The sequence below is a fragment of the Helianthus annuus genome, chromosome 14 (genome assembly GCF_002127325.2).
Source record: "Helianthus annuus cultivar XRQ/B chromosome 14, HanXRQr2.0-SUNRISE, whole genome shotgun sequence".
In the NCBI taxonomy this organism is placed as follows: domain Eukaryota; kingdom Viridiplantae; phylum Streptophyta; class Magnoliopsida; order Asterales; family Asteraceae; genus Helianthus; species Helianthus annuus.
In genome coordinates, this window is record NC_035446.2 from 167,839,333 (window position 1) to 167,864,457 (window position 25,125).

A 25,125-nucleotide genomic window follows, 5' to 3' on the forward strand; every position below is an offset into this window, starting at 1 on the left:
ATATATAATTATAGGGGTTAAATTATTCTACAAAGGCTCCTAATTGTAAGAAGTATAAGAAGGATTTATAGAGTAACAAGTGTCTAAGAACCTAAAACCTAAACCCACTAAATCACCACCCAAAACCTAAACACCCACCTCCACCCCACCCCACCCCGCCATCACCCAAAAACCTAACCCCCCCCCCCCCCCCCCCCCCCCCCCGCAAAAAAAAAAAAAACAAAACAAAACAAAAAACCCCCCAAAAACCTCAAAACGGCATCCGTGGTGGTGGGTGTTTAGGTTTTTTTTTTTTTTTTTTTTTTTTTTTTGTGAAGTGGGTTTATTTCTAGGAGCCTTTATACATTTCTTATTTTTATAAGCCTTTGTATTTGATGCTAATCATGAAACGTGGATACGGTTTATAGAGAAAAATAATATATCTTGCAAAGTCAAATCTTTCATAACAAAGTAAATTAGCATTTAGTACTAGTCGCATCATTTTACATACGAATATGATTATAGATGTTCTTGATCACTTACTAGTGCTTGTTCTTCGTTGTAAACAAAGGATCGACATGAACATATCACAACTTAAAAACACATACATTATCATTCAACGTTAATGTTTGTTCAAGAACTAATATTCATGATAAAACAATCACTTTGTTCTTGATTCACATGAAACTTAGACGTAGATCCAACGACGGATGTCGTTGTTGATAATTATTCTCCATTTCCGTCCCACACGTATAGACTGTTGTATATGGCGACGTATTCTCTTTGCATTCATGATCATTCGTGTACACTTTTGTCTTCTCCGACTGGTCAGAGAAGGCAAGAGTGTTCACAGGAAAAAGCTGTAACGTTTCTATCACCCTTCCAGATTCCGACACCTCAACCAAATCTATACATTAACACAACAAAAACAAAAAAAAAATATAAATAAGTCATGCTGTCACATCAAACATTAATTAAAAACATAACGTAACATAACATAACATGACATAACATAAAATCACTTACGTTGTTTTGTAACATGAGTAACATCATTCTGATCATTTTCAACATAAACACGACGACGTTTTTGTCTCTCTCTAGCTTTATGGTTCTGAAACCAGTAAAAAACATTCTTGCTCTCAATCTTACCATAAAAGCTCAACTGGGAAGATATCTTTTGAATCTGATCAGTACTAGGTGTTCTTAAACCGGATCTAAACAAGTCAGTCAACACTTTGACTTGTTCATTAGTAGGGTTCCACCGACCACACTTACTACCGGCGGCACCAGTAGAAGTACTGCGGCTAGGTTTGAGACCAAAACCTGACATTCCCTCATCCATATTTAGATTTCTGAAACGTTGGGTCTTTTTGTGTGTGATCAGCTGCTGTTTCTGAACTGAAAAGATACAGCGTACGTGTTGGTGCATTATATAGTACAGTTTAAGGTTTATTATATTTGGGAAATACAAGTAAGTGGAGGAAAATAAGGTTTTTGTTTAGTAGTGTGTGTGTGTGGTTTATAATAATAATATTGCTTTGAATTTAGGAAAGGGATGGGAGAGTTTTGAGGATTTGATCCCTTTATTTAATTCAAATGTTTTTTCTGCTTGGTTTTTTGTGTAATCTTTGATACAGATAGACATGCACAAAGCTGCATTTTTTTTTTTTTTTTTCTAAATCCCTTTTTATAAGGTGTTAAGTTAAAACGATTTGTTACACTTATGTTGTTTTAAGTTTTATAATATTATTATTATAATTTATAAACATTTTTTGGTGATAATATTCTGTGATTAAAATATGAGAAGAGATATGATTGGACTATTAATCATGTAGTTAACGCGACCCATTGTCTATTGGTTTTGAAATTTGGACTACCGATAAGGGCGTAGGATGGATTATTTAGGAGGGAGAAGAGAGGAAAAAAAATCCACGAGGCGTTATTGGCAAAACAACAAGTGATGAAGTGACTATCGTATTTAGACTTCCCATTATAGATGCTTTAATCGTATACGTCCTTCTCAAACAAATGTTTATGCATAAGGCCGTATTTTAAAAAAAATCATATTGAAATTGGAATAAACACAAAAGACATATAAAACCAAATCAAGTCGTATACACTAAAATTCCAAAACATTTTTGTTTTGTCCCAAGAACCTATTACCGAAAACTCATGAAACCCCAACAATATCCAACTAACCAGTGAGATCAGGTAAATCATATCTTGAACTAGACACATGAATTTCAAAAGGTTATGACATAAACTAGTTGAAACTTGGAAGTAGGATTATCATTTTTTTATGATTACGTCACCTCTTGAAGGTTTACATTTAAATACTTGTAAGCGTATGAAAATGAAAAACAATATGTATTATTACATTAACAATATAGTTTTTGTTTGTCTTATATATATATATATATATATATATATATATATATATATATATATATATATATATATATAAAAGTTGGATAGAACGTTGACATTAAATATATTCCACCCTTTGTTACATGTGTTAACGATACTAAAAGCTAAGATTGGGTTACCTTTCGTCAATTTGTTCACATTTGGAAGATATTCGACAGAGATGTATACAATATAAAGATATATGAATTATAGTTTTTTAACAATATGTTATGTTTAATGAATTATAATATGTTGTGTTTAATGAATTATATACATTTGATGGGAAAGTAGACACATTGGAAATGGTTAATGCCAGTGACTGAAAGTCAAAGATTAAATTGTCTGCTTTGAGTTGGACGGTTGTGATCAGTGTTCCCTCATCCCTCCTCAGTTTAGTTTTTCCTATTTTATTGAAAATTGTGGTATTGTATTTTATTTCGTTTTTACTTGATTGTGACCATTAGAACATGTATAATTGTTTTATTTTTAACTGTTATGTCAATATATGTGGCTGTTATATCTTACTTTTTTTTTTTTGTATGTAATGGTTTAACTAACTATTTATCTTTCATTAAAATATTAGTTAAATCGAATAAATTAAAAACAATAAAAAAACATTTGAGTTGGCATGTGATCATTTGGTAGTGAAGGTTGAAGGTTTGTGAGTTGCAGAGATATCCGACGTTAGTGCCCTAACGCCCTAAAGCTTTCATGCCTTTAACGTCGGAGATGGAGCGGTGTATCACGCCAATAACGCCTCACAATTGTCCAAGTATACGTGGGCATTAGCCCATTATGGATAGACTCGGGTATATATTGTTATAATCATTTTTATTTTCTGAAATTGACGTGAAAAAGCAGAGAAACTCACTCGGAACAGTCATACATCTTGTACATATATACAACCCATGATTGAATGTTTCTTTCACATGCATGTCAACTATAATGCCATTAGTCAAATTTAACCCCTTAGAAAACCACATAGCTAGCGTAAGTCGCGCTTTAAGTGCTCCCGCCATATAAGAGAGTATTGTTGTTACCCCGTGAATTTTTCTTAACAAGTTCTTAATCAACAAAAAAATGTTATTACCTTTTTCGTTTATAAATAATATAATATTTGACTAAACTTATAATATTCCTCAAACATGTAAAGTATTTTGTAATTTATATAAAAGTTGTAATAGTTGTTAAAAACCCAAATCTAGTGGAAGATGTATAAAGGGTTGATGAAGCCAAAGAAGAAAGAAACTAAAATTGGCTTTTATGGTGGCATATGGCATTTGTCTTTTGTTTGGTAAAGTGAGTTGCTTTATTTTAGGGAACTTCAACGGAGATCACTTTGCATATTGGTTGTTGGAAGGTTGAGGAAACACATTTGACCAAACATTTTTTGTAACATATGATTTGTCTCTTTTCACTAGCATTTTGAGGTTTCGAAAATGGGAAAAGTTCAAATCAAAAGAAGGTCTTGCACACATCCTAGAGTTGTAGATATTTGACCATCTTCAAAAAGTTGGTGTTGAACATCAAATTTTCAAGTGTATATTAAACATGTAGATACTTAAAGAGTGATTTTTTTAGTTAATGGAGTAACCAAAAAGAAAAAAAGAAAAAAAAAACTTGGTTATATAATATATTTCTTTATAACAATAATAAAATGACCTCTTAAAAACATGAACCAAGTATTAGACGCTTATCAAGAAAAGAAGGATAAGCACTTAACATCTATCTCTTTTTGCACAATGCAAGATAAATAACATTTAATTATTATAGAAATAATATATAAAATGCATCAAACCCCATGTGTATAAACAATACGCATGCTTGTAATTATTTTTACCGTATCAAGAAAATAAAAGAAAGAAAAAGGGAAAAGGGAACGTAATGCATTTGATTTTTTTACTTTTAGATAAACATGTTTTATAAAATAAAAATAAATGTGTAAAAAGAAACAAGCACGATATCTTTTCTTTATGTGTATGTTTTATAATTTGTATAAATCCTTATATGTTCATTATGTGGTATATTTTCTATTTCTGATTCTGATTAAGTTTTGGTTTGATGTTTTTGTTTTGACTAGGCAAGAATGGACCTTAATAAAAAGTGTTAGTGAACTTTGATTTAATTATGATATCCAAAAGACTTTTTATTATTGAGAACATGATTACAAGCAACGCTATGGTGGCTTTTGGAATTTTCCATTGTCTAAAGAATATAACAGGTTGGTAGGCCTTAGTTTCATTTTCGGCTCCCTATGATTGATAATCTTTTCTAGCTTTTATTCACACAAAGTTGAGCATTCCTTATGGTTGTGTCTCAATTTTAATCGTCTCATCTTTGGTTATTGTTATTACTTGGGGTTGTCGAGATTGATCACGAAAGCTAGAGTGCTTGATCCATAGGGTATATGTAGGGTGCTCTTGTTGTGAGCGACATTTTTTAAGGATGACGTGACGTTTAGTAATACTAGCAGTTTGAGTAAGACCATTTCATGAAGTTTTAAACAAGTTAACCAGATTCACAAATCATATTTTCCTTATACAGAGTCATCTATAGAATATATGTTTTATCCGCTAACGAGTATCATAGGTATGATGCAAGACATTGTGCTCATTCTTGCTCCACAATAATCTGAGGTGACCAAGAATAATTTTAACTTTTTAAGTAATAAAAATGTGATGGTAACATTTGTTCAATACATATCTAATTATATTTGTATGGTTTTACATATGCTACCACCTTCATTGATCTTAATTGAAATTTTGAAGTAGATTGATAAAAATTTAAGACTATAATGTTAATCTCGTGGATCCATGCATGTTTCTTACGTAAATTAATATATACTAAAATAAGGACCCGAATCAATATATGAGTTCTGGGAGCATCCGCATGCTCTCGATCCGAAGGTCGTATGAAATATGATGCAATTGACCCGGGATAATTTATTTTTTACAACGATTACAATATAATAGTACGTTGATAACAAAGTTATCCACAGCGTTAGAATCTACAAAACTCCACCTTCAACTAACACATCAAAATAAACATTGGATATTAGTAAAAACCTACATATAATAAAATTTAAAATTCATTAAATATAAAATATACATAAAATAAAAAAATAGAAAAACATACAACAAATAATAAAATAAAACTCATAATATTAAACATATTTAAAGATGGTTGATTGAATCAAAAGAGCAATCTGAACTAGTTGAGTGTCCGTCTTCCCATCGGTCATAGTTCCTCATACGTCCTACAAGGTCAATATCTTACACGTCCTCTGAATTAGGCGTGTAGTCCTCTCTAGGGTCAGTGATGCACTCGTCCTCTGAATTGGGGGACGTACACGTCTTTCACAAGTAGTTGGCTAAAGGCATGCATGAATGGCCAATTCCACTCTTTGTTGGTCCATCTCACTGATTTATCAATGTGAGGCATAGGGTTTGCAAGGCGTTCATAATAAAAAATGAATAACCTCAACCTATATTTGAGATGATGTTGAGAGTAAAATGATTTAAGATGATAGTGGGTGTGTTAAGTTGAGAATGAAATGGTTTGAAATGAGAATTTGTAGGCTGAGTTGAAAGTGAAATGGTTTGAATAAGCGCGGGGTTTAAATTTTAACCAAATATTTTTTATTTATTTAACCTTAATGGTCATGGGGGAAGGATCCACCATAACTGATCCGGACCAAGTCCTTGGGGATAGCCCTAGCTTCTCGGACTTACAAGTTACAACCCCCTTGCCTAAAGTGAGTCTTGTTGAAAGACGATTTAACAACGATCCCCACACATGAATATTCATTTTTTTTGGAACATATTTATTCCACCTCGTAACATGATTCCATTTAGAAAAGTAACATGATCAATGTATTTTTTAACTGATTTTACCCGAAATTGGTTTTCTAGATTAAAATCCCACACCCACTTATCTTTCGAATCAGAAAGGGTTATATCCTCTAGAGCCAAAGTTAAATAAGCTAAATGGATTCCAAATCGTCCCTTGGCACCCTTCTCTAATCCTAACAGATTCACTCGAACACTTATGGTAGCATCTATATTATTCTCCAAATAAAACAGTCTATGAAATCGAGAACATAAATATCGTCTCCCAGCCAAACCTCCTTCCAAAAAGACGTATTACTACCATCACCAACTTTCTTCTAATTGAAGACAAAGGAATAATGTCATGACTATGTAAATCATGAATAACTCTGACAATCTTAGGCTAAATCTTTGTGCCTGTAATGCTAGAAGTCATACCAGTTTCATCTAACTTATCTCCGTGGATATTTTTTAACACCCGAACCCAAAATACGACGTATGTGTCCGATATTTTTATTTCTACAAACTTTGTAACAATTTACAATTTATGAAAGCTTCAAAGTATGTTATCTAACAAAACTATGTTTCTTATGAATAAAAATAGATGAAATTGGTAATATACAACAACAAAGGACCATCAATGAATTTTGCATATAACATCAAATTTGACAAAATGAAGTAACGTACATGTTAAATAATAAACAAATTTGCAGTTGACAAAGTTTTGGAAATTATCAATTGTATACACGGACATTGATTCCCTCATCGGCTTTTGTGTGCATGGGCATTACAAATTTATAAAATATCTGCATGATCAAATAATAATATTACAAACTTGATAATATATCATTAACTTACTAATAAGTATGTCACATAGTCAAATTTACTCTTACACAAGTTGACTTAATATATTCATGATATACAATAATCTAGATAGGTGTTTGATATCCAGGAATGAAAAATGAAATAGAATGGAATGGATCATTACGTGGAAATGAAGAAAATGATGTTTGGTTGGTCAATATAATGGAATCACCAATTTTACAAGACATTTCATTTCCTCAAAATCATTCATCCACCCTCCATGTTTTTTTCATTCCATCCCATTTTGTACCATTCATTAACACCACAACCACCACCCACCACCGACGCCATCGGCGCCTCCACCTGCAACTCGTCACCGCCTCCGCCGCCACCCTGACAGCCACCACCGCCGTCGCCACCACCCGCCACCATTGCCACCCACCACCGCCACCAACCACCACCACCGCCAACGCCACTCACCGTTGCCACCCACCACCACCGTCGATGCCACAACCACCGTTACCACCGCTGCCGCCACCCTCCGTCGTTTAAAAAATAGTTTATATAATCCGTTAGGCCAAAGAGCCTTTTTTGGCTTAGTCGAGGAAGTTAAATCCTTATCTACAGCTCTGATTCTCGTCATGAAATGTCCCCACACCCCTTTCACGTCTAGGGGTGGTGTTCCACGCATGATGCCTCCACACCCTTTCTATGCCCTTCATAACACGTCTTTTTATCACAAATTATCATGCACAAATGAAGACAATATTTTAGATATGTTTTCTTTCGCACCAATTAACTTATAATGTTAACAAACCTCAAGAGGTTTACAATTAACTTATAATGTTACCATAAGTGAATACTATTGCCGATTTATATCGTCTTATTTTAGGTGTCTCATATTTTTTATGTATTAAAAATTTGTACTATAATGTATGTGTCATATTTTATTGTAAAGTATAAATTTACAATGCATATAAGACAAATACATAAACCACGTAAGAGTATGAGTATTAACCATCTCCATAAGTTTTGTTTACCAAAGTAAAAATTAACTTAAAATATCGTTAGATGTAATTAAGTTGTCTTGTATAGATAAATGTTGATTGTTAAATTGACAAATAATTTCTCATTTTAAGTTGATAGAATAGAATGGACATGATCATTAAAGACATAAATATTACATTATTTTTAATGAGTCTATAACATAATTAAACACAAAAATAACATAGTTGTAGAGAGAAAGAAAGTAAATATCATTAAATTACTTCATACGTCACTAACTCAAGCTTATATGTGTGATTTAATGTTGAAACTTTTTGATGATTTATAAATTATCTTTCATATGTTTTATAGGAGTTTTGAAGAAGAAAAAAAACAAGTGTGGGGTATTAAATAAATAAATATTAAGTTGTTTAACTTATGTGGTCGGAGTGTAATTGTTGGAACAAGTGAAAGGGTCAATTTGCTCACTCCAATTCCCAACCATGTCCTTGACCACCCATGCCCTTAACTTTTATGAAAAATATGGAGACAAGCTAAAATCATGTGTAAATTGTAATTGTAATTGTAATTCATTAAATTTAGTACACATACATTTTAATTTTTATTATGTATTCAACATTATTTTTTTTAATGGCCAACGAATCCTTCAAATGGGCTACTGGTGAAATTCACCACATCGGGATACACTCGCCTCCGAATAGGGGCGGATCCAGCATGGTACAAGGGGAAACCCCGCTACGGCTTGGCGTTCCGGCGGTAGTGTAAAATTAGTATAAATTTTGGAAAAATTTGACGTTTTTTCGATTTCGTTACCGCTTTTTTTTATAAAACGTTACGGCTTGGCGGATTTTCTAGATCCGCCACTGCCTCCGAACCGGGGAAAACCCTCACCTAGGGCCGAAGCCCGTGAACACTCGCCCGAAGGCACGACAGTGCGGTGAGGTAAAACCCGCTCAGTTCAAGGATCGAACTAGCGATCTCCACATATTCGTCTAGTCTCCCATTATCACCAGGTGCCGCAGAAAATAATGGAGAGAGTAGGAATCGAACTTGGGTCACTTACCTTACCACTCAATCACCACCTCATTGGCATGTATTCAACATTATGATAGGCTGATTTTTAAATTGATCCACGTCATAACCAAAAACTATTTAATAAAAACTATTGTTACAATTGTGAACTATAATGTCAACTTTTTTTTTTCTCCATTACAGATTTATATCACTTTTGATTATGTCACTTTTATTTCTTTTCTCCGCTACAGATGTATATAACAATGGGTTAAATTATTTTATAAATACTTTTAATTGTAATAAGTGTAAGAAAACTTTATAATAACCTAAAACCTAAACCCACTATATCACCACCCAAAACCTAAACACACACCCCACCCCACCACCACCCAAAAACTGACCCCCCCCCCCTCCCCGGCAAAAAATATATATATTGATAAGTATAGGTTTTTTTGGGTGATGGTGAGTGTTTAGTTTTTTTTTTTTTTTTGTGTGTAGTGAGTTTCTTTTTAGGAGCCTTTCTACACTTCTTATTTTAAGAAGAGTTTGTATTTGATCATAATTCATATAACAATATTGATAAATATAGAATAAGCAGTGTTGTAAAATAAGGTCTCGGAGACCGAGTACTCTCTGAATAATCGTTACAAATTAAGTTGTCGAGACGATTTTATTTAACTTCGCCTAATTACTCGGAATCGATCAAACACGGTCAACCTTATCTAGAATCGGATCTGGTACGATTTTGACTTAAAAATAAAAATAAAACATAACAAGGCTATATCTACCGTATTAAAGAATGATATCATTTCTCAAGAATGAATATCAATTTTTGAAATACTTTACCATCTGAATAGCTCAGGAATGAATATCAATTTTTGAAAATTTTTACTATCTGAAGAGATATTCGCGTATTTTGTTCTAAATATTAGCAAACTTTTGATATTGGCATATATATATATATATATATATATATAATTTCGAAAACTAATTTCTTTGTAACTTAACATGTACGACAGTACGAGTACTCCCTGAGTACTCTCTGCCTAGGTCGAGTACTCACAACTCCTAGTTGACTCATCTAGCAGCGTCTAGCAGCTTCTGCAATCATCACATTAAATGTTAAATTTATCTCTTTCTACATTTTACTTTAATCGTTTAAGAGTTTGACTATTAAATCTTTAAACACACTAAATATTTCTAGTATTTGATTTTTGATGCTAAATATGAAAGCCTAACAAAGTTTGCTTTACTTTTTTTCCTTTGACTTACACCTCTTAATTTTGCATTGCTTAGATCTTTTCTGATATTGAAAAAGGAAAAGATCACCTCTTGATTTTGCATTGTTTAGATCTTTTCTGATATTGAAAAAGGAAAAGACATTGAAAAAAAAGAAAAGATACTAGAATGAAGATAGAAGAACACACAAGGATCTCACCCTGTATAACTGCTAATGGCATAATAACATCTCACATTGTTAAGCTTTGGACCAGTGACGTCGAGTGTTTAAGCTAAAAAAATGTGTTATTCAATGTTTTATTATTATTTTAAATTAAATGGGTATTTGGGCTCACTAAACTTAATGGCAAATAGACTAAGGGGCTGTTTGGCAACGTCTGAATGGCTAAGTGCTGAACCAGTAAGAGGTCTGAATCATTAAGTGCTGAACCAGTAAGAGGTCTGAACCATTAAGAGCCTGTATAATGCTTAACCGTTCAGAGGCAAATGTCTAACCTATTCAGATTAGAGGTCTTAACCATTCAGACTTTGTATAAATCTTAACCATTCAGAGACAAATGTCTGAACCATTCAGACATCTGCTCGTGAAACAAATAGTCTGAACCATTAAGTGCTGAGCCAGTAAGAGGTCTGAACCATTAAGAACCTCATTAAGAGGTAAACAAACAACCTCTAACTTCTAAGGGTGGAGGGTATAGTCAATCACTCTAGGGTGTTTAAGTGAAATCCTACCCAGTAATATTATGCCATGTCAATTCCCCATTCTACTCCCCATTTTACACTCAATCAGGGGGTATAGTCAATCACCCTAGGGTGTTTGAGTAGGTTAAAAAATAAAAAAATTGTGATTGGTTAAAAGGGGTTGGAACCCACCATTTTCTCACTCACTCTCTCTCACCCATTTTGAGTAAACACTCACCGAATTCTCACCCTCTCCAACTCAAACACTCACCCACAATCACAAGGTATAGTCACCGAATTGGTGACTCAAGTCACCGCACAACTCCCCGAGGGTTATACCCTCCACCCTAAACCATAAAATTTATTTTGTAAATGAGCTTATCTTGGGTTGGTATGGGTATACTATTAATTAACATATATATATATATATATATATATAGGGTTAGGATCATGAGTGAACAACATCCTTATTTGTGAACAAAGTGAACTAATCTCAGCCATCTATTTGTTTTTTGATTAAAAGGATAGGATTGTAATTTTACCTTTAATTTTCATAAATTAAATTTAATGCATTTTGTTTTAATTCTTAGTTTCAGTTACATGTTTCTTATTTAAATCATTTTGTTTTAATTCTTGATTTCAGTTACATGTTTCATATTTTGTAGAGATTATACATTTTCTCATAACATATTTACATTCTCTCATTTTCCAACTTCCTTGGATGATGATTCTGTTATTAATAATTAGTAGTGCATGCGGAGTTTGGAAAAAAAAACAAAGATTTTTTTTTTTTTTTTTTGTCCCCATGGCCTCTCAAGTAAATATGGGAAGTAAGGTAAAATAATCTTTAACACCAGATCTACTCTTCTAATAAGAATATAAAAAAAAAATCGCATCAATAGCATTCGTAATTTTTTTATCACATAGTTTATAATACAAGGGGTATAAATTTAAATTTAAATTAATTAAAATGAAGAAATCATCAATAAGATTTTCAATTCAGTTCAGTTTACTAATAAGATTGTAAAGATTTTGCCATCTGTTTCTTTTTAGTAAAAAAGATAAATGTCATACTGTATACAAGCACCATCTGGTACTACACTAAAACTCGTTTCTTTTTAATAAGATTGTTTTTTTTTAAATTTGTTTATCATCAATAGATATTAATTCTCACTTTTTAATTCTTTTTGTATAAATAGTTTGAATATTTGACATCAAGTATGAAGATAGTTATATGTAATAATGTGTCTTTTCCTTAAAATTTTTTATCATCTTTTGTTCAATACATTCCATTCATAGTGTTGTTATACATATATGTACTCTTTAATTTACATGTGTATGTATGTGTATAAAAAAGATATACATATGTGTATAAAACAGTTTGGCTGAATAGAAACTGTGTATAAAATATACATAAACAAAACTAATAAATGGTTTATACACATGTGTACTTGTATTGGATACTCAAAGTATACATATGTATTTTTCAAATTACATATGTATGCATGTGTATAAAACGGATATACGTACGTGTATAAAATAGGTTGGCTGAATAGTAATTGTGTTTATTTTTAAATTGGTAAATTAGTTAATTGGTGAGAGAAATGAAGAGAGAGAATGTAATTAAATATTTAATTGGAAAGAGAACTAGTTAACAATTTACACTTATACCCTTTTCATTTATTTTCTACACATAAATAATTAGAAAATTGTCATTATTATAAATCTCAAGATCTCCTAAATCAATGGACAAGATTTGTTCATTTTGTTCACAAAAACAATATGGTTCATTCTTGAACCCTACCCTATATATATATATATATATATATATATATATATATATATATATATATATATATATATATATATATATATATATATATATATATATATATATATATATATATTGGATTTTTTTTAAAACATGTGCCCCTCGAAATCACGGGCCCTGTGCGTTGGTCCTCGTCGCACACCCTCATCACCGCCTCTGCTTCCAATAGTACAAGATGAGTATAAACGATTACATGCCCCTAACCGTAATTACTAGATACATATTTATACCTAGGTTACATCTTTCGATAGGTGATGGACTGATTGCGACCTTTCCTGTTGTCCCCTCTCTGGGCTGATACTCTTACGTATGTCACTATCTAATTAGTTAGTTATCAGTAGATGCTTGGTTTGTTGTTTAGGCATTTAGCTTATCCTCTTTGTTGGTCTAAACCGATACTCCTTCCTTTCAGTGGCAAAGCCTGAGATTTCCGACCGGGGGTCGAAAACGTATATACCCAAAAATTTGTATACAAAAACTACATACTATCCTCTCCACTACTGAGCAAAAAGTTTGGAGGGTCGGCCGCCCCCTCCCGCCCGTACTATACTACGCCCCTGCTTCCTTTGCTCGAATGTTTTACCATGTTACCCCTTTAGATATCAACTAAACTCCCATGCTCGTATCACTGTTGATTTGCAACTGTACACTCTTTGATAATAGAAAAATAGTGAACTTGATTTAGAAAGTTTTGGGATGCGAAAATAACTACACATTTTATAATATAGTGCATTATATTATCTTAGTAAAGAAATTTGTGTGTTACTGAAGTGATACATTAAGATGTTGGCTTTTTTTTTTTCCTTTTTGAAAACCCAAAATGTTGGACACTTGATCTAATAAATAATACACGATAAATTTTTAATAGTCATCTTTGATAATAGAGACAAAATTAATAATATTTTAATTAGTTCATTTTGTCCTATAGCATTTGGAACCTTAGTTGGCTGCGGTTCCTTTCTGTCTTTGTCTCCTCTTAAAAAATTACTAAAGAGGTTAAATAAACTAACGGTTTTGATTTGGGTAAAACAATATTAATCCACATATAACCAACCATTAATCCACACATGAAAGTCTATATAACATGGGCTTATCGTATATAGCTAATCTTATCGCGAACATCATAATTAAGTTTACGTATTTATTGGAGATATGAAAGCAATAGCTAAGAATGCGAAACACTTTGTATGTAGTTTGTAGTGTTTTCATTACTAGGATTTTACACATTATATGGTACATAAAACAATAATAATACCAGTAGTAATAATATAGTGGGTAAAGTTATTGTACAAATGCTTTTTAAAATTGGGAAATGTACAAAGAAATAATAAATCGCAAAATATAACACAATGTAGAGCAAAATATAACACAATGCCGAAAAATGTAACACAATGTCGAAGAAAAAAGAGACAACGAGTCACAAAAAAATACAATGACGCAAGTATAGAAAAGATATAATGATAAATAAAAAGACGCAATAATGTAAACAAAAAAGTATAAAATCTACAAGCTAAACCCCTAAAAACAAAAACTAAAATCTCACATCGTAGAGTTTGATGAGACGATTCTAGTGCCGCTTAAATGAGATCAATCGGAGTCTATTTGATGTCCTTCTTACGACTTCTTATTTTTACGAAATTTGTATTTATTTTTAACCCATAATATAGTATACCATATACCATATTTTTATGCAAAATGGGACTTTGAATGGTTTGTGTATAAAGTAAAAGTTAGAGAGTAGAAAATAAAAATTTGTGTTAAAAGAGTGAAAAAGTGGAAGGTAATATATTGTTTGAATCCATAAATGGAGAAAACCGAGAAAAATAAAGTGTGTAGAATGAATGAGTTGTAAGAAAGAGGCAGGCAAGCGTGAAATTGAGGCGGCCCTGATTTCCGTCCTTTTCTAAATGGCAACCTCACTAACCCGACCACCATTCCCTTCATTCATGGGAGGGGATCCCCATTTCCATTTCCATTTTCATCAATTTTTTTCACTTTTTCTATAGATTGATGTGACATGACTTGGCCTGTGCTATATTTGGTCTGGACCGAGTGGCCCTAAGGGGATAGGGAGTGGCTTTCGGCAAAGCCAGTTTACCGATCGGTAAACTTTGGCAAACCATTGCCAATCTTTTGCCACATTCATGTTTGCCGAAAATGGTGAGAAATCGGTGAGCCAACACCGCTGCGGCAAAGGGAAGAAGAGGAGAGAGAGAGAGGGGTGTGGGGTGGGGTCCATTCCAATCTCAACCAATCACATCTTTTTTCCTTTTTTTTATTTAAAAAGTTTACCACTCCACCAAACGTTTAAACCATTGCCAACATTTTTCACCAAAGTTTAAACACTTTTGCCTAATTGACATGGCGCGCTCTCATTGGTCGGTTTTTTGGTTTGCCACTTTAAAGTGTTTAACCACTCCTTATACCCTAAGGATCAAAGCTGGAGAGATCTTACTAGGCCCGAACCCGTACCAAGCAAGTAATAGTTGTCTGAGTAGCCTAAACCCACCATCTGCAGTTTTAGAGAGAACCTGTCACCCAAAGGCGTACTGCGGTAAAATCCGGTTGGGATCGGATTTGAACTTGACACCTATGGCCTCAACCCAAATCTTCACTTCTCCTCCAATGCTAATTGAGCTAAAAACTGATTAGAACCTAATCATGATTTTCCATTTGTTGCATACGTAAACTTTACGGTCGCACCAAACCCATCGGATACCAAAAGGCTTGTAGCCTAGCAGTACTAAGGAGTGTAGTAAAATTGTTTCCACCCTATGTCGTTGAGGGTTATGGTGGACATTAGTATAGATTTAGAAATATGTTTAGTGGGTGTGTAAGTTAGCCGATAAAAAACTCAAACCCGTCAATTGAGCAGTTAGGGTTGTGGCATGCATACTGAATAGAGAAATATTTACTTGGGGCACGGTAAAAATGTAAAATCAAGCATTATAATTTTTTAACAACAAAATCTCTATAAACATGGGTAGAAACAAAGGCAAGCAAGAAGCTATAAAAAAAAAAGAGTAAACTTCAATTTTCGTCCCTGTGATTTGCTGATTTTAACACTATTAGTCCAATAGTTTAAAAGTTGCATTTATCATCCAATAGTTTTCATATTTTAACACTTCTAGTCCACCACTCTAACATCCATCTAATAAAGTGGTGGACTAGAAGTGTTAGAATATGCAAACTATTGGATGATAAATGCAATTTTTAAACTATTGAACTAATAGTGTTAAAATCAGCAAACCATAAGAACAAAATTAAGATTTACTATAAAAAACAATTATCATCTATCTAGTTAACAAGTTAATTAAATTTCTATCTTCCTCGCCCAAATAAAGGAGTCTTCCTTTAAAGTCGAGCATTATTAAGCTGATCATCAGTTTACATATTATTGAATACAGAAAGGCAAGCAGTAAGTACATATGAACCATTTACTGGGATCAACTAAGAAAATGTCAGCCCAGCCCATGTTTCAAGACCATAATTGCAGCCCAACAGTTCCAGTCTAGTTGAGAGATGAGTTAACTTTCGTTTTGTTCCCTGTGGTTTGGTTATTTTAACGGTTTCCTCCGATAGTTTAAAAATAGCCATTTTCCACCCTGATCTTTCGAGTTTGTCGCCAGTTTGCTCCTTGGTTCTAACTCAGTTAAAACGTTCAATTAAAAGTAGGGGTATTTTGGTAGTTTACTCCCTGGCTCTAACTAAATTAAAACGTTTAGTTAAAAGTCGCGGTAGTCGTGGTCGGCAGGTGGTAGTTGCAGGTGGTGGTGGATGGTTGTGGCCCGTAGAAAGAGTGATTGGAAAGATGGGGGATCAAAAAAGAATTACTTATATACATGTAAATAAACAAGTTATAGGTTTAGTTAGGTGAAAAGACTTACATGCCCTTGCTTTTATCTATAAAATTAACAAAATACGCTTCTAGTTAATGGATTGTTTGGATGGAGTTAGAGACGGGAAGCAAAATAATGATAAGTTAGAAAATTCAGGAAGAAAAATGGCTATTTTTAAACCATTGGGGCAAAACCGTTAAACTGACGAAATCACAAGGAGCAAAATGGAAGTTAACTCTTTAGAGATGCACAAACCAGGCTTTTTTTAGAACCTGGAACTGGGTCCAGGTTTAGTCAACAAAGTCAAGAACGGGTAGGAACCGGTTACGGGTACGTTCGGGATTTTTACCGGTTTTGCCGGTTTTTTTTGGGGTTTTTGCCGGTTCAGGTCCGGGTTTTGAACAGATAGTGGTGTTTCCGGGTCGGTTCCTTTTTCTACAACCGGGTCTGGAATTGATCTGTACCCGCAGGTTGGGTAGCGTAGGAGCCGGTTCCAGGTCGGGTCTGGAACCGGGTAGGACTCCAGTTCAGCCCAATTCAGTCCCTGAACGTTAGGCCTGTAAACGAACCAAACGTTCATGAACTGTTCATGAACTTGTTCGGCGGGAAGTTCGTTTATGTTCGATTATTTAATAAACGAACGAACACGAACAAAAAAATGTTTTCGTTTAATTAAATGACGAACATAAACACAGCTTGTTTTCGTTCATTTATGTTCATGAACATTATTTTATGTTCGTGAACATTCGTTTATATATGTTTGTTTAAATTTTAATAAATACATAAATAGTTATATTTATATAATTATTAGGTTTTATAACTAGTTATATAAATATAACTAATTAGTATATATCTATGAACCCTTATTTAGATATGTTTTCGAATAAGATGTAATATATTAGACTTGTTAATTCAAATATGTTCAGTTAATTTTTGTTATGTTCGTTTGTGTCCGTGAACTGTTCGTTTAGGCTTTAAACGAACGAACAATAAACGAACACGAACATGTCTGATTTCTTAATGAACGAACACGAACAAAAAAAAAGTGTTCGATTAAATGTTCGTGTTCGTGTTCGGTTAAAGTTAAATGAACAAACACAAACATGACTATGTTCGTGTTCGTTCGGTTCGTTTACAGGCCTACTGAACGTGAACTTAACCCAGCTTGTCGAGGTTGAAGGAATTCATAAAAAGCTAAAAAGTTTCTAAAATTTGAGGTTATGTTGAGGAGGAGAATTAGAAAATCACAAAAAGTAGCCAATAGTCATTGTCTAATAAACAATTCCATGTTTGGATATACTCTCAAACATGGCTAATAGATGTACAGTAGATCAAAAAATGGATGCATTGATAATTTTCTCAGAAAAAAATAACATGAGAAGACAACTTATTGAAACTAAGCCTTAATGTAGTATCATCCATTACCATTAATATCAGTTAAAGCAGAAAATAATCTGCAGCTATTACACGTCCAAAACCATGTTACAAACGTTTCCTAACAAAACCAACCTCGCAAAATTCACAAATTCTTGCATCAACAATTGAAAAAATTAACCTTTCTCAGCAGAAAATAAAACATAAGATTCGGTTTACAGGATCTGGGCAGCTGTGTTCAATTTCTCTGCTAAACTGAGTTGTGTCCTTGTAATGCTTGATAAGTATAATAACAGCAATTGGTCCTACATAATAACAAAAAATAAATAAATAACATCAACACCAAATGAAAATACTAGCGTGTGTGTAAGTAGATCTTTACTTACCTGTAGATTATCGTTTACAAGCTTATCGAAAGCTGACGGAGATATCTTCGGAATGGAGGATACGGTTTCTGATATAAATCTTCCAATGGTGTTATCTGGTGCAACACGCCCTTCCTGGAAAAATGAAATTTTATATTTCATTAGATTAGGGCTGCAAATGAAACGAATGAACACGAACAAGGCCTTGTTTGTGTTCGTTTGTTAAGGAAATAATGGTGTTCACAAACTGTTCATGAACACTTACCGAATGAGATTTTCTGATCATGTATGTTCGTTAAGAAAATGAACGTGTTCGTGTTCATTCGTTAATTTTAGGTAAAGAAGACAAACGAACGCAAACAAATGTCATGAACATAAACGAACTCAAACTGGCGTTCATGAACACAAACAAATGTTATGACAGAAACGAACATATATTAAAAGGTATGTAATATGCAATGCACTAATTTTTATTGAATATTTTATTAGTGAAAATTTTGAAGTATTTAAATAAATAAAATAATAAAAACAAACTGTCGAACGCAACCGAGCATAAACGAACAGGTTACGGAACGTTCAAGAACATACACGAACGAACGCGGCCACTATTTGTGTTCGTTTATTTAACTAAACGATCGGAATTTCTAATTCATGTTTGTTTATTTAACTACACGATCAGAATTTCTAGCTCGTGTTTGTTCATTTACTAAACGAACGAACAGAAACAAACTTCCCACCGAACGGTTCACAAACTGTACGCTGAAAGCTTAGTTCGTTTGCGGCCCTAAATTAGATACAAAAATGCTTGAAATGATATACTAGCATAAAACCAATCTCACCACAACATCATCAACGTATTTGTAGGTATCGTCTATTAGTGCTAGCAATCGTTCCATTGTGGCTTCCATTCCTTCCATATCAGTCGGAAGTTTGTCAACCGCTGTGGTCTTCAGAACGTCAACTACAATCATGAATCATATATATGATATATTAGTATAAACATCAATATATTTAATTAAATCATCAAGGGCGTGTTATAAGACGTACATCCAATACGCTCAGCTTCAACCATACGCAGATCGAGTGGAATTTCTTGAAACTGAGCAGCGAGTTGCTGATCACCCAAAGATAAGTTAATAGAGACAAAAGCTTTGATAGAGGCTTCCCCGTTTGTGAAACCGGTGTCAACCGTCAAATGAACAGGGTTTGCAACTTCTCTAGAATAGAACTCGTGAATAAGAGCACTGCCACCCGTCACACCGAATCCAGTTGAAAACCTAAAGCAGGTTTGTAATGGTATTATCAACAGTTTTGAATTTAAAAAGAAGTTTGGGTGGTATTTACAATAATGATGCTAAACAAACTTATGATCCGTCTCCACCTACACATGGTATATTTACTTGCACAAATCACAATGTGCTGAAATGTAAAAAAGGCAAAAGAAAATCCTCTATCATCTATACCTCACAGTATCAGTTAAACCATATATAAAGCTTACATGTGTCTAAATATTGGGTAAATGATGCTAGAAACCTAGAGGAAATATCTAAATAAAATTATAACACTATTTGCGCCTCGGGTACGAAAAGCAGTGCGCTTTTGCGCTTGGCACTTCGATTTTAGACCTTGTTGCGTATGTGTGCTTCTCGGTTTTTTAAAACCAAGTATTTGATAATTCAAAAATGTAAAATGTGGCTCCTTGATTGCCATAATTCCTTAACATATATGATTATTTTGAAGCCAACCACCTAAATGAACCTTCATCATACATACTCTTGCTGCTTTTTCAAAGCAAATTTAAGCCTATGGTTGCAACCTAACCATGAAAAGCCATGTTAGGAGGATCCAAGTCTAAATTGTGCTTCTAGTTCTAATGTAAACCAGCATGGCCTTGAATAGCATACACACAATGTAGGATGTATTTCAGGCAGGTGAATGGTCACAAAATAATCATAATTTTAACTAGAGTAAATTACAAAAATCGTCCTTTATGTATGTCACTTATTGCAAATTGTGTCCTTTGTCTTCAATAATTACAAAAAACGTACTTGATGTTTGCAAACCCTTGCAAGTTATGTCATTTAGCCCTAACACAGTTAATTTTTTGTGGTTAAATCTGACAAAATGGACCCCACATGAGGGTATTTTGGTCATTTTACTCTCATGTGGGGTCCATTTGGTCAGATTTAACCACAAAAATTAACTGAGTTAGGGCTAAAGGACATAACTTGCAAGGGTTTGCAAACATCGAGTACGTTTTCTGTAATTATTGAAGACAAAGACACAATTTGCAATAAGTGACATGCATAAAGGATGATTTTTGTAATTTACTCTTTTAGCTAATGAAAGGCTACAAAATAAACATGTTGAACTAGCTATATCAAATTTCATTATGTCCTCTACAGTAAGCTACACTCACAACTCACAAGCATGAAGGAAATAACAAGGTCCTCTACAGTTAACATGTTTGATGAGAAATTACCATCCAACAATAACTTCTTTTGGGTTCACCTTCTGGTGAGATGACAACATATTGTGATGATAATCTATATCCAAAGCAACCTTGAAAAACAAACAAGAAAATGTCACATAAAAAGTTAATTAAAACCTTCCACCTCTATATTGTTATAAACATAAACAATAAGTCTACCGAATTCTTTAGTTCAACAAAACCTAATCATTACTATCACTATAATGACTATAATTTAACAATAACCTGGTCAGATGATTCGTTGTGGGGAACAACATACGAATTACGGATATCAACGGTTCCGTCTGGAAGAACGGATCCAAGAAGCGTTCCGATGACTCTTTCAGCCTGGTCGGGTCGTCGCACAAAACAATCACAAATGTTGAAGATAACGAGAGGGTGAACTTTGGCTGACAGGCTAGTTGACAATGGAAAGAACTGCAGCACTGTTTGATCCGCCGACGCCATGATTACTGAGTTTCCGACTGTTAATTGATCGGAAAACTGAGATTTGAAGTGCCGGAGGGTAAACAGAGACGCAGATGAAGCTAGGGTTTTTGATCGGAAACTGAAAGATGGTGGGTAACTAGATCTGGTTATCTTATCCTAACTAAGGCCCAAATAACAGCCCACAATATAGAAAATAAGTATGTTATTAAGTGAGGGTCATCTTAGGCCCATTAACAGCCCATTAGAGTTAAATGCCATTTTAGTCCCTATGGTTTGGGTCATTTTTCCGTTTAGTCCGAAGGTTTCATTTTTCACTTGTGGGTCCAAAAAAGTTTCACCATTGCCACTTTAGTCCACTGGGTTAACTTCATCTATTTTTTCTTTTAACAATAAGGGCAATTCGATCATTTTATTTATAATTTTGTTAACTAGAAGGGCAATTCGGCCGTATAAATGGTCGAATTGCCCTTCTCGTTAACAGAAAAAATGGGTGAAGTTAACCCAGTGGACTAACATGGCAACTGTGAAACCTTTTTGAACCCACAGGTGAAAAATAAAACCTTTGAACTAAACTGGCAAAATAGCCCAAACTACAAGGACTAAAATGGCATTTAACTCTCCCGATTATAATGCTACAAGTTGGAAGAGAATATGAGATTGTAAATTATATAAAACTAACCCTAGCTTATTGTGTTGAACATTTCAATTGATTTATTTACAAGTGAACTCATATATGTTATACTTTGTCTTGTGAGTCACATTATTAAAATTTAAAACTTTACTATGAATAACAAGTCATGAAAGAATCTTTAGTATAGACCCAACTCCACCGATCACTTCTGAACTTATTGTCCAAATAGCACGATATGTTCAATTTGACACATTTAGTGATTTGAAAAACACTTGTTTTTCCTCTTCTTAGCGTGTTAACGGTATGTTTTCTAGAAAAGTACTATATATGTAAATTTGTAGATGGACCGTTTTAAAGTAAGGATATAAGCCTATAAAACCTATAACCCAAAATATATGTTAGTAATTTAAATAGTATTTCTATTTTTTTACACTTTATTAGTGGTATGGTTTTAACCTTTTACATGAACATAAACGAATTTAACTATTTAAGTAATAGCGTGACCTTGTTGTTAACAAATTAAAAGGATAAAATAAAATAATATATTAGAAACTTGGGTTTGTTGGTTTATTTGTTTGAATTATTGTGTAACTGGTTTATATCGAGTGTTAATATGCGAAAAAAAAACTTCCTCACTAAATAGGTCATGTTTGGGTCAATCTAGGAATATTCATGTCGTTCTTTGGTCCATATGTCTGACAAGATCTTCAGTTTGGGTTTGTGCCTGATTAAACTCGTCAACGCGCAAACATGACGTGTTTAACACCCTTACATTTAATGTAAGATCATTCAGTTCTGATCTTATATTTTTCTTGATTTTACTTTAATCTTCTTTTCATTTGCCAACTATAAAAAAAAAGTAATTTACTCTAAAAAATATGAAAATTAATACCTTGACTTGACAACATGTTTGGAGAAACCAATTGATTTGATTGTGCAGAGAATAATAAGTTGCAACAATACAAGATAAGCCCATTATATGAGGGTCCAAACACACTATCCATCCACTTCAAATGGGATAGGTTTATTACAAAGCCAAAAAAAAAAAAAAAAAGAAAAAAAAAAGAAAGAAAACACTACCTAAGAGCAATACATACAAACATTAAGTTACAAACAAAAGAGTCCTCTTCTTCATTTGTTCTTAAATGGGATGGCTCTGATCACGACTTGATGGTAAAGTGCTGCTAATGCTGCCCCAATGAATGGTCCTACCCAGAACACCCACTGTCCACATAAACAAAAAAAAAAAAAATTAAAAAAAAAATCAAAACTTATATTAGAACCAAATTCATATGAATTTGTATGTTAAAGATTTTATTATAAGGGGCTTACGTGATCATCCCATGCGTGGTCCTTGTTGTAAATAATGGCAGCTCCCAAACTCCTTGCTGGATTAATTCCGGTTCCGGTGATCGGAATAGTGGCCAAGTGCACTAGAAACACTGCAAATCCAATTGGCAAAGGAGCCAAGATTGGAACGTGAGAGTCGCGTGCGCTACGTTTGGCGTCAGTGGCTGAGAAGACGGTGTAAACGAGAACAAATGTGCCAACGATTTCAGCACCAAGCCCGTCGCCTTTTGTGTAACCGTGGGCGATCGTGTTGGCTCCACCGCCATTTAGTTTGTATTGGTTGCCGCCTTCGAAACCTCTAACGACACCAGCGCCACAGATCGCACCAAGACATTGCATCACCATGTAGTAAAGGGCTCGTGTCAATGACAACTTTCTTGCAAGAAACAACCCAAATGTCACCGCCGGATTAATATGTCCACCTAAAATTAATCAATTGATTAGGAAATTACACCTATTAATCAAACACTATTAACAAAAATTAATACAGGGAAAATCAACAAAATGATTGTGTTAACCAATAAATTTGACAAAAGAGCCTTAACTTATAAAAATATACAATCAACCAGAGTTTAATACGTGTCTTTTGGCGCAACAGATTTCAATATTGGAGCGCCACATAGAAATCTGTTGTGCCATATAGAAACCTTTTACGATACTTTTGATTAGCTAAAACAATCTCTTAACTAAAAAACAAGAAAATCAAATAATCTATAGCGCCATGGAGTACTCCGCTTGGTAGAGGCACATGCCTTTTAAGGGGAGGTCTCAGGCGCTCAAACTTAAGCAAGGGGTGTATTTTAGAATATTTGGTGTAAAGTAAAGAGAGTAAAATTTGTCGTTCAAAAAATCAATCTATAACTACTAAATAACTAACTTGTTACAACACGTGTGAAGCTAAAGATTCTTTTCTGTGCTTTTCTTATTTCACAATTTCCTATTCTAACTTTTTAAATTCTTAATTTGTAAGACCATCCGTACTGGGCTATATTTGGGCGTTTTCTCCTCTAAATCACGCCCGGCACCCGCCCCTTGGGCGTTATTCAGCGTTTTTTGGTAAAAAAATTCACTTGGCGTGATTTAAATCACGCTCTCGAGGATTGTGTTTGGCCAATAGCATTAACTCTTCCTTTTTTTTTTTAATCCAATATGTGTTTTTTATTGGTTTTTTATTTAATTTTTTGTACCCTTTAACATAATGTCCATATCCTCACGACACCCATTTTAGAAAAACGCTCAATAATGCCCCTTGCTGACTGTACTGACACGTGGCGGAAAACGCCCTAAGGTAAGGGCATTATTCACCAAAACCACTACACATGGTGTAATGTTAACTAAAAGACATAATATTAAAAGACCAAAATGTGTTAATGGTGGATTATAATACCAGAGATCCCGGCAGTGCAATATACGAGTGCGAAGATCATTCCCCCAAACGCCCATGCAATGCCTTGGATACCAACGGTCCCACATTTCGTGGGCGACTTAACCACTCCCATAACCGTCAAAACCGAAACGTATAAAAACAAAAACGTAGCAATAAACTCAGCAATCCCAGCTCTATAAAAAGACCACGAAGACAGCTCCGACGGCTCAAACAACGGAGCCGGCGGAGGTTCTTCGTAGTCCTTATCCGGGACTTGCGCCGCGGTCCCGATTGGTTGTCTTTCCCGGAACTTGTTTGCGCCCAATCTAACATCCTCTTCCTTTCCCTCCATTATTATATATCAAGTTTATGTTTAATAGGTGGTGGTGAGTGTGGTGGTTGTGGTGGGAGTGTGGTGGTTATATATAGGTGGAAGTGGTGGGGTATATATGGTGAGATAAATATGTTTGTATTGTATTGTATCACCGTCCAGT

General features: G+C 33.9%; 3 protein-coding genes across 3 annotated transcripts; all 3 read right to left on the reverse strand.

Annotated features, from left to right (window-relative positions):
• Positions 1 to 438: 438 nt before the first annotated feature.
• On the reverse strand, positions 439 to 1,434 carry LOC110906266 (WUSCHEL-related homeobox 5). Its single transcript, XM_022151452.2, has 2 exons — positions 1,006 to 1,434; positions 439 to 886 (listed from the first exon to the last, which is right to left on the reverse strand). The coding sequence occupies exons 1-2, from the start codon at positions 1,406 to 1,408 to the stop codon at positions 657 to 659; spliced, it is 633 nt and encodes a 210-aa protein (XP_022007144.1). The 5' UTR covers positions 1,409 to 1,434; the 3' UTR covers positions 439 to 656.
• Positions 1,435 to 18,058: 16,624 nt separating this feature from the next.
• On the reverse strand, positions 18,059 to 21,415 carry LOC110904924 (eukaryotic translation initiation factor 3 subunit F). Its single transcript, XM_022150789.2, has 6 exons — positions 21,081 to 21,415; positions 20,847 to 20,926; positions 19,412 to 19,641; positions 19,204 to 19,325; positions 18,386 to 18,499; positions 18,059 to 18,304 (listed from the first exon to the last, which is right to left on the reverse strand). The coding sequence occupies exons 1-6, from the start codon at positions 21,300 to 21,302 to the stop codon at positions 18,215 to 18,217; spliced, it is 858 nt and encodes a 285-aa protein (XP_022006481.1). The 5' UTR covers positions 21,303 to 21,415; the 3' UTR covers positions 18,059 to 18,214.
• A 1,409-nt stretch (positions 21,416 to 22,824) lies between these two features.
• Positions 22,825 to 25,125, reverse strand: LOC110904925 (probable aquaporin PIP1-4). The gene is made up of 3 exons (XM_022150790.2): positions 24,653 to 25,125; positions 23,248 to 23,687; positions 22,825 to 23,139 (listed from the first exon to the last, which is right to left on the reverse strand). The coding sequence occupies exons 1-3, from the start codon at positions 24,981 to 24,983 to the stop codon at positions 23,047 to 23,049; spliced, it is 864 nt and encodes a 287-aa protein (XP_022006482.1). The 5' UTR covers positions 24,984 to 25,125; the 3' UTR covers positions 22,825 to 23,046.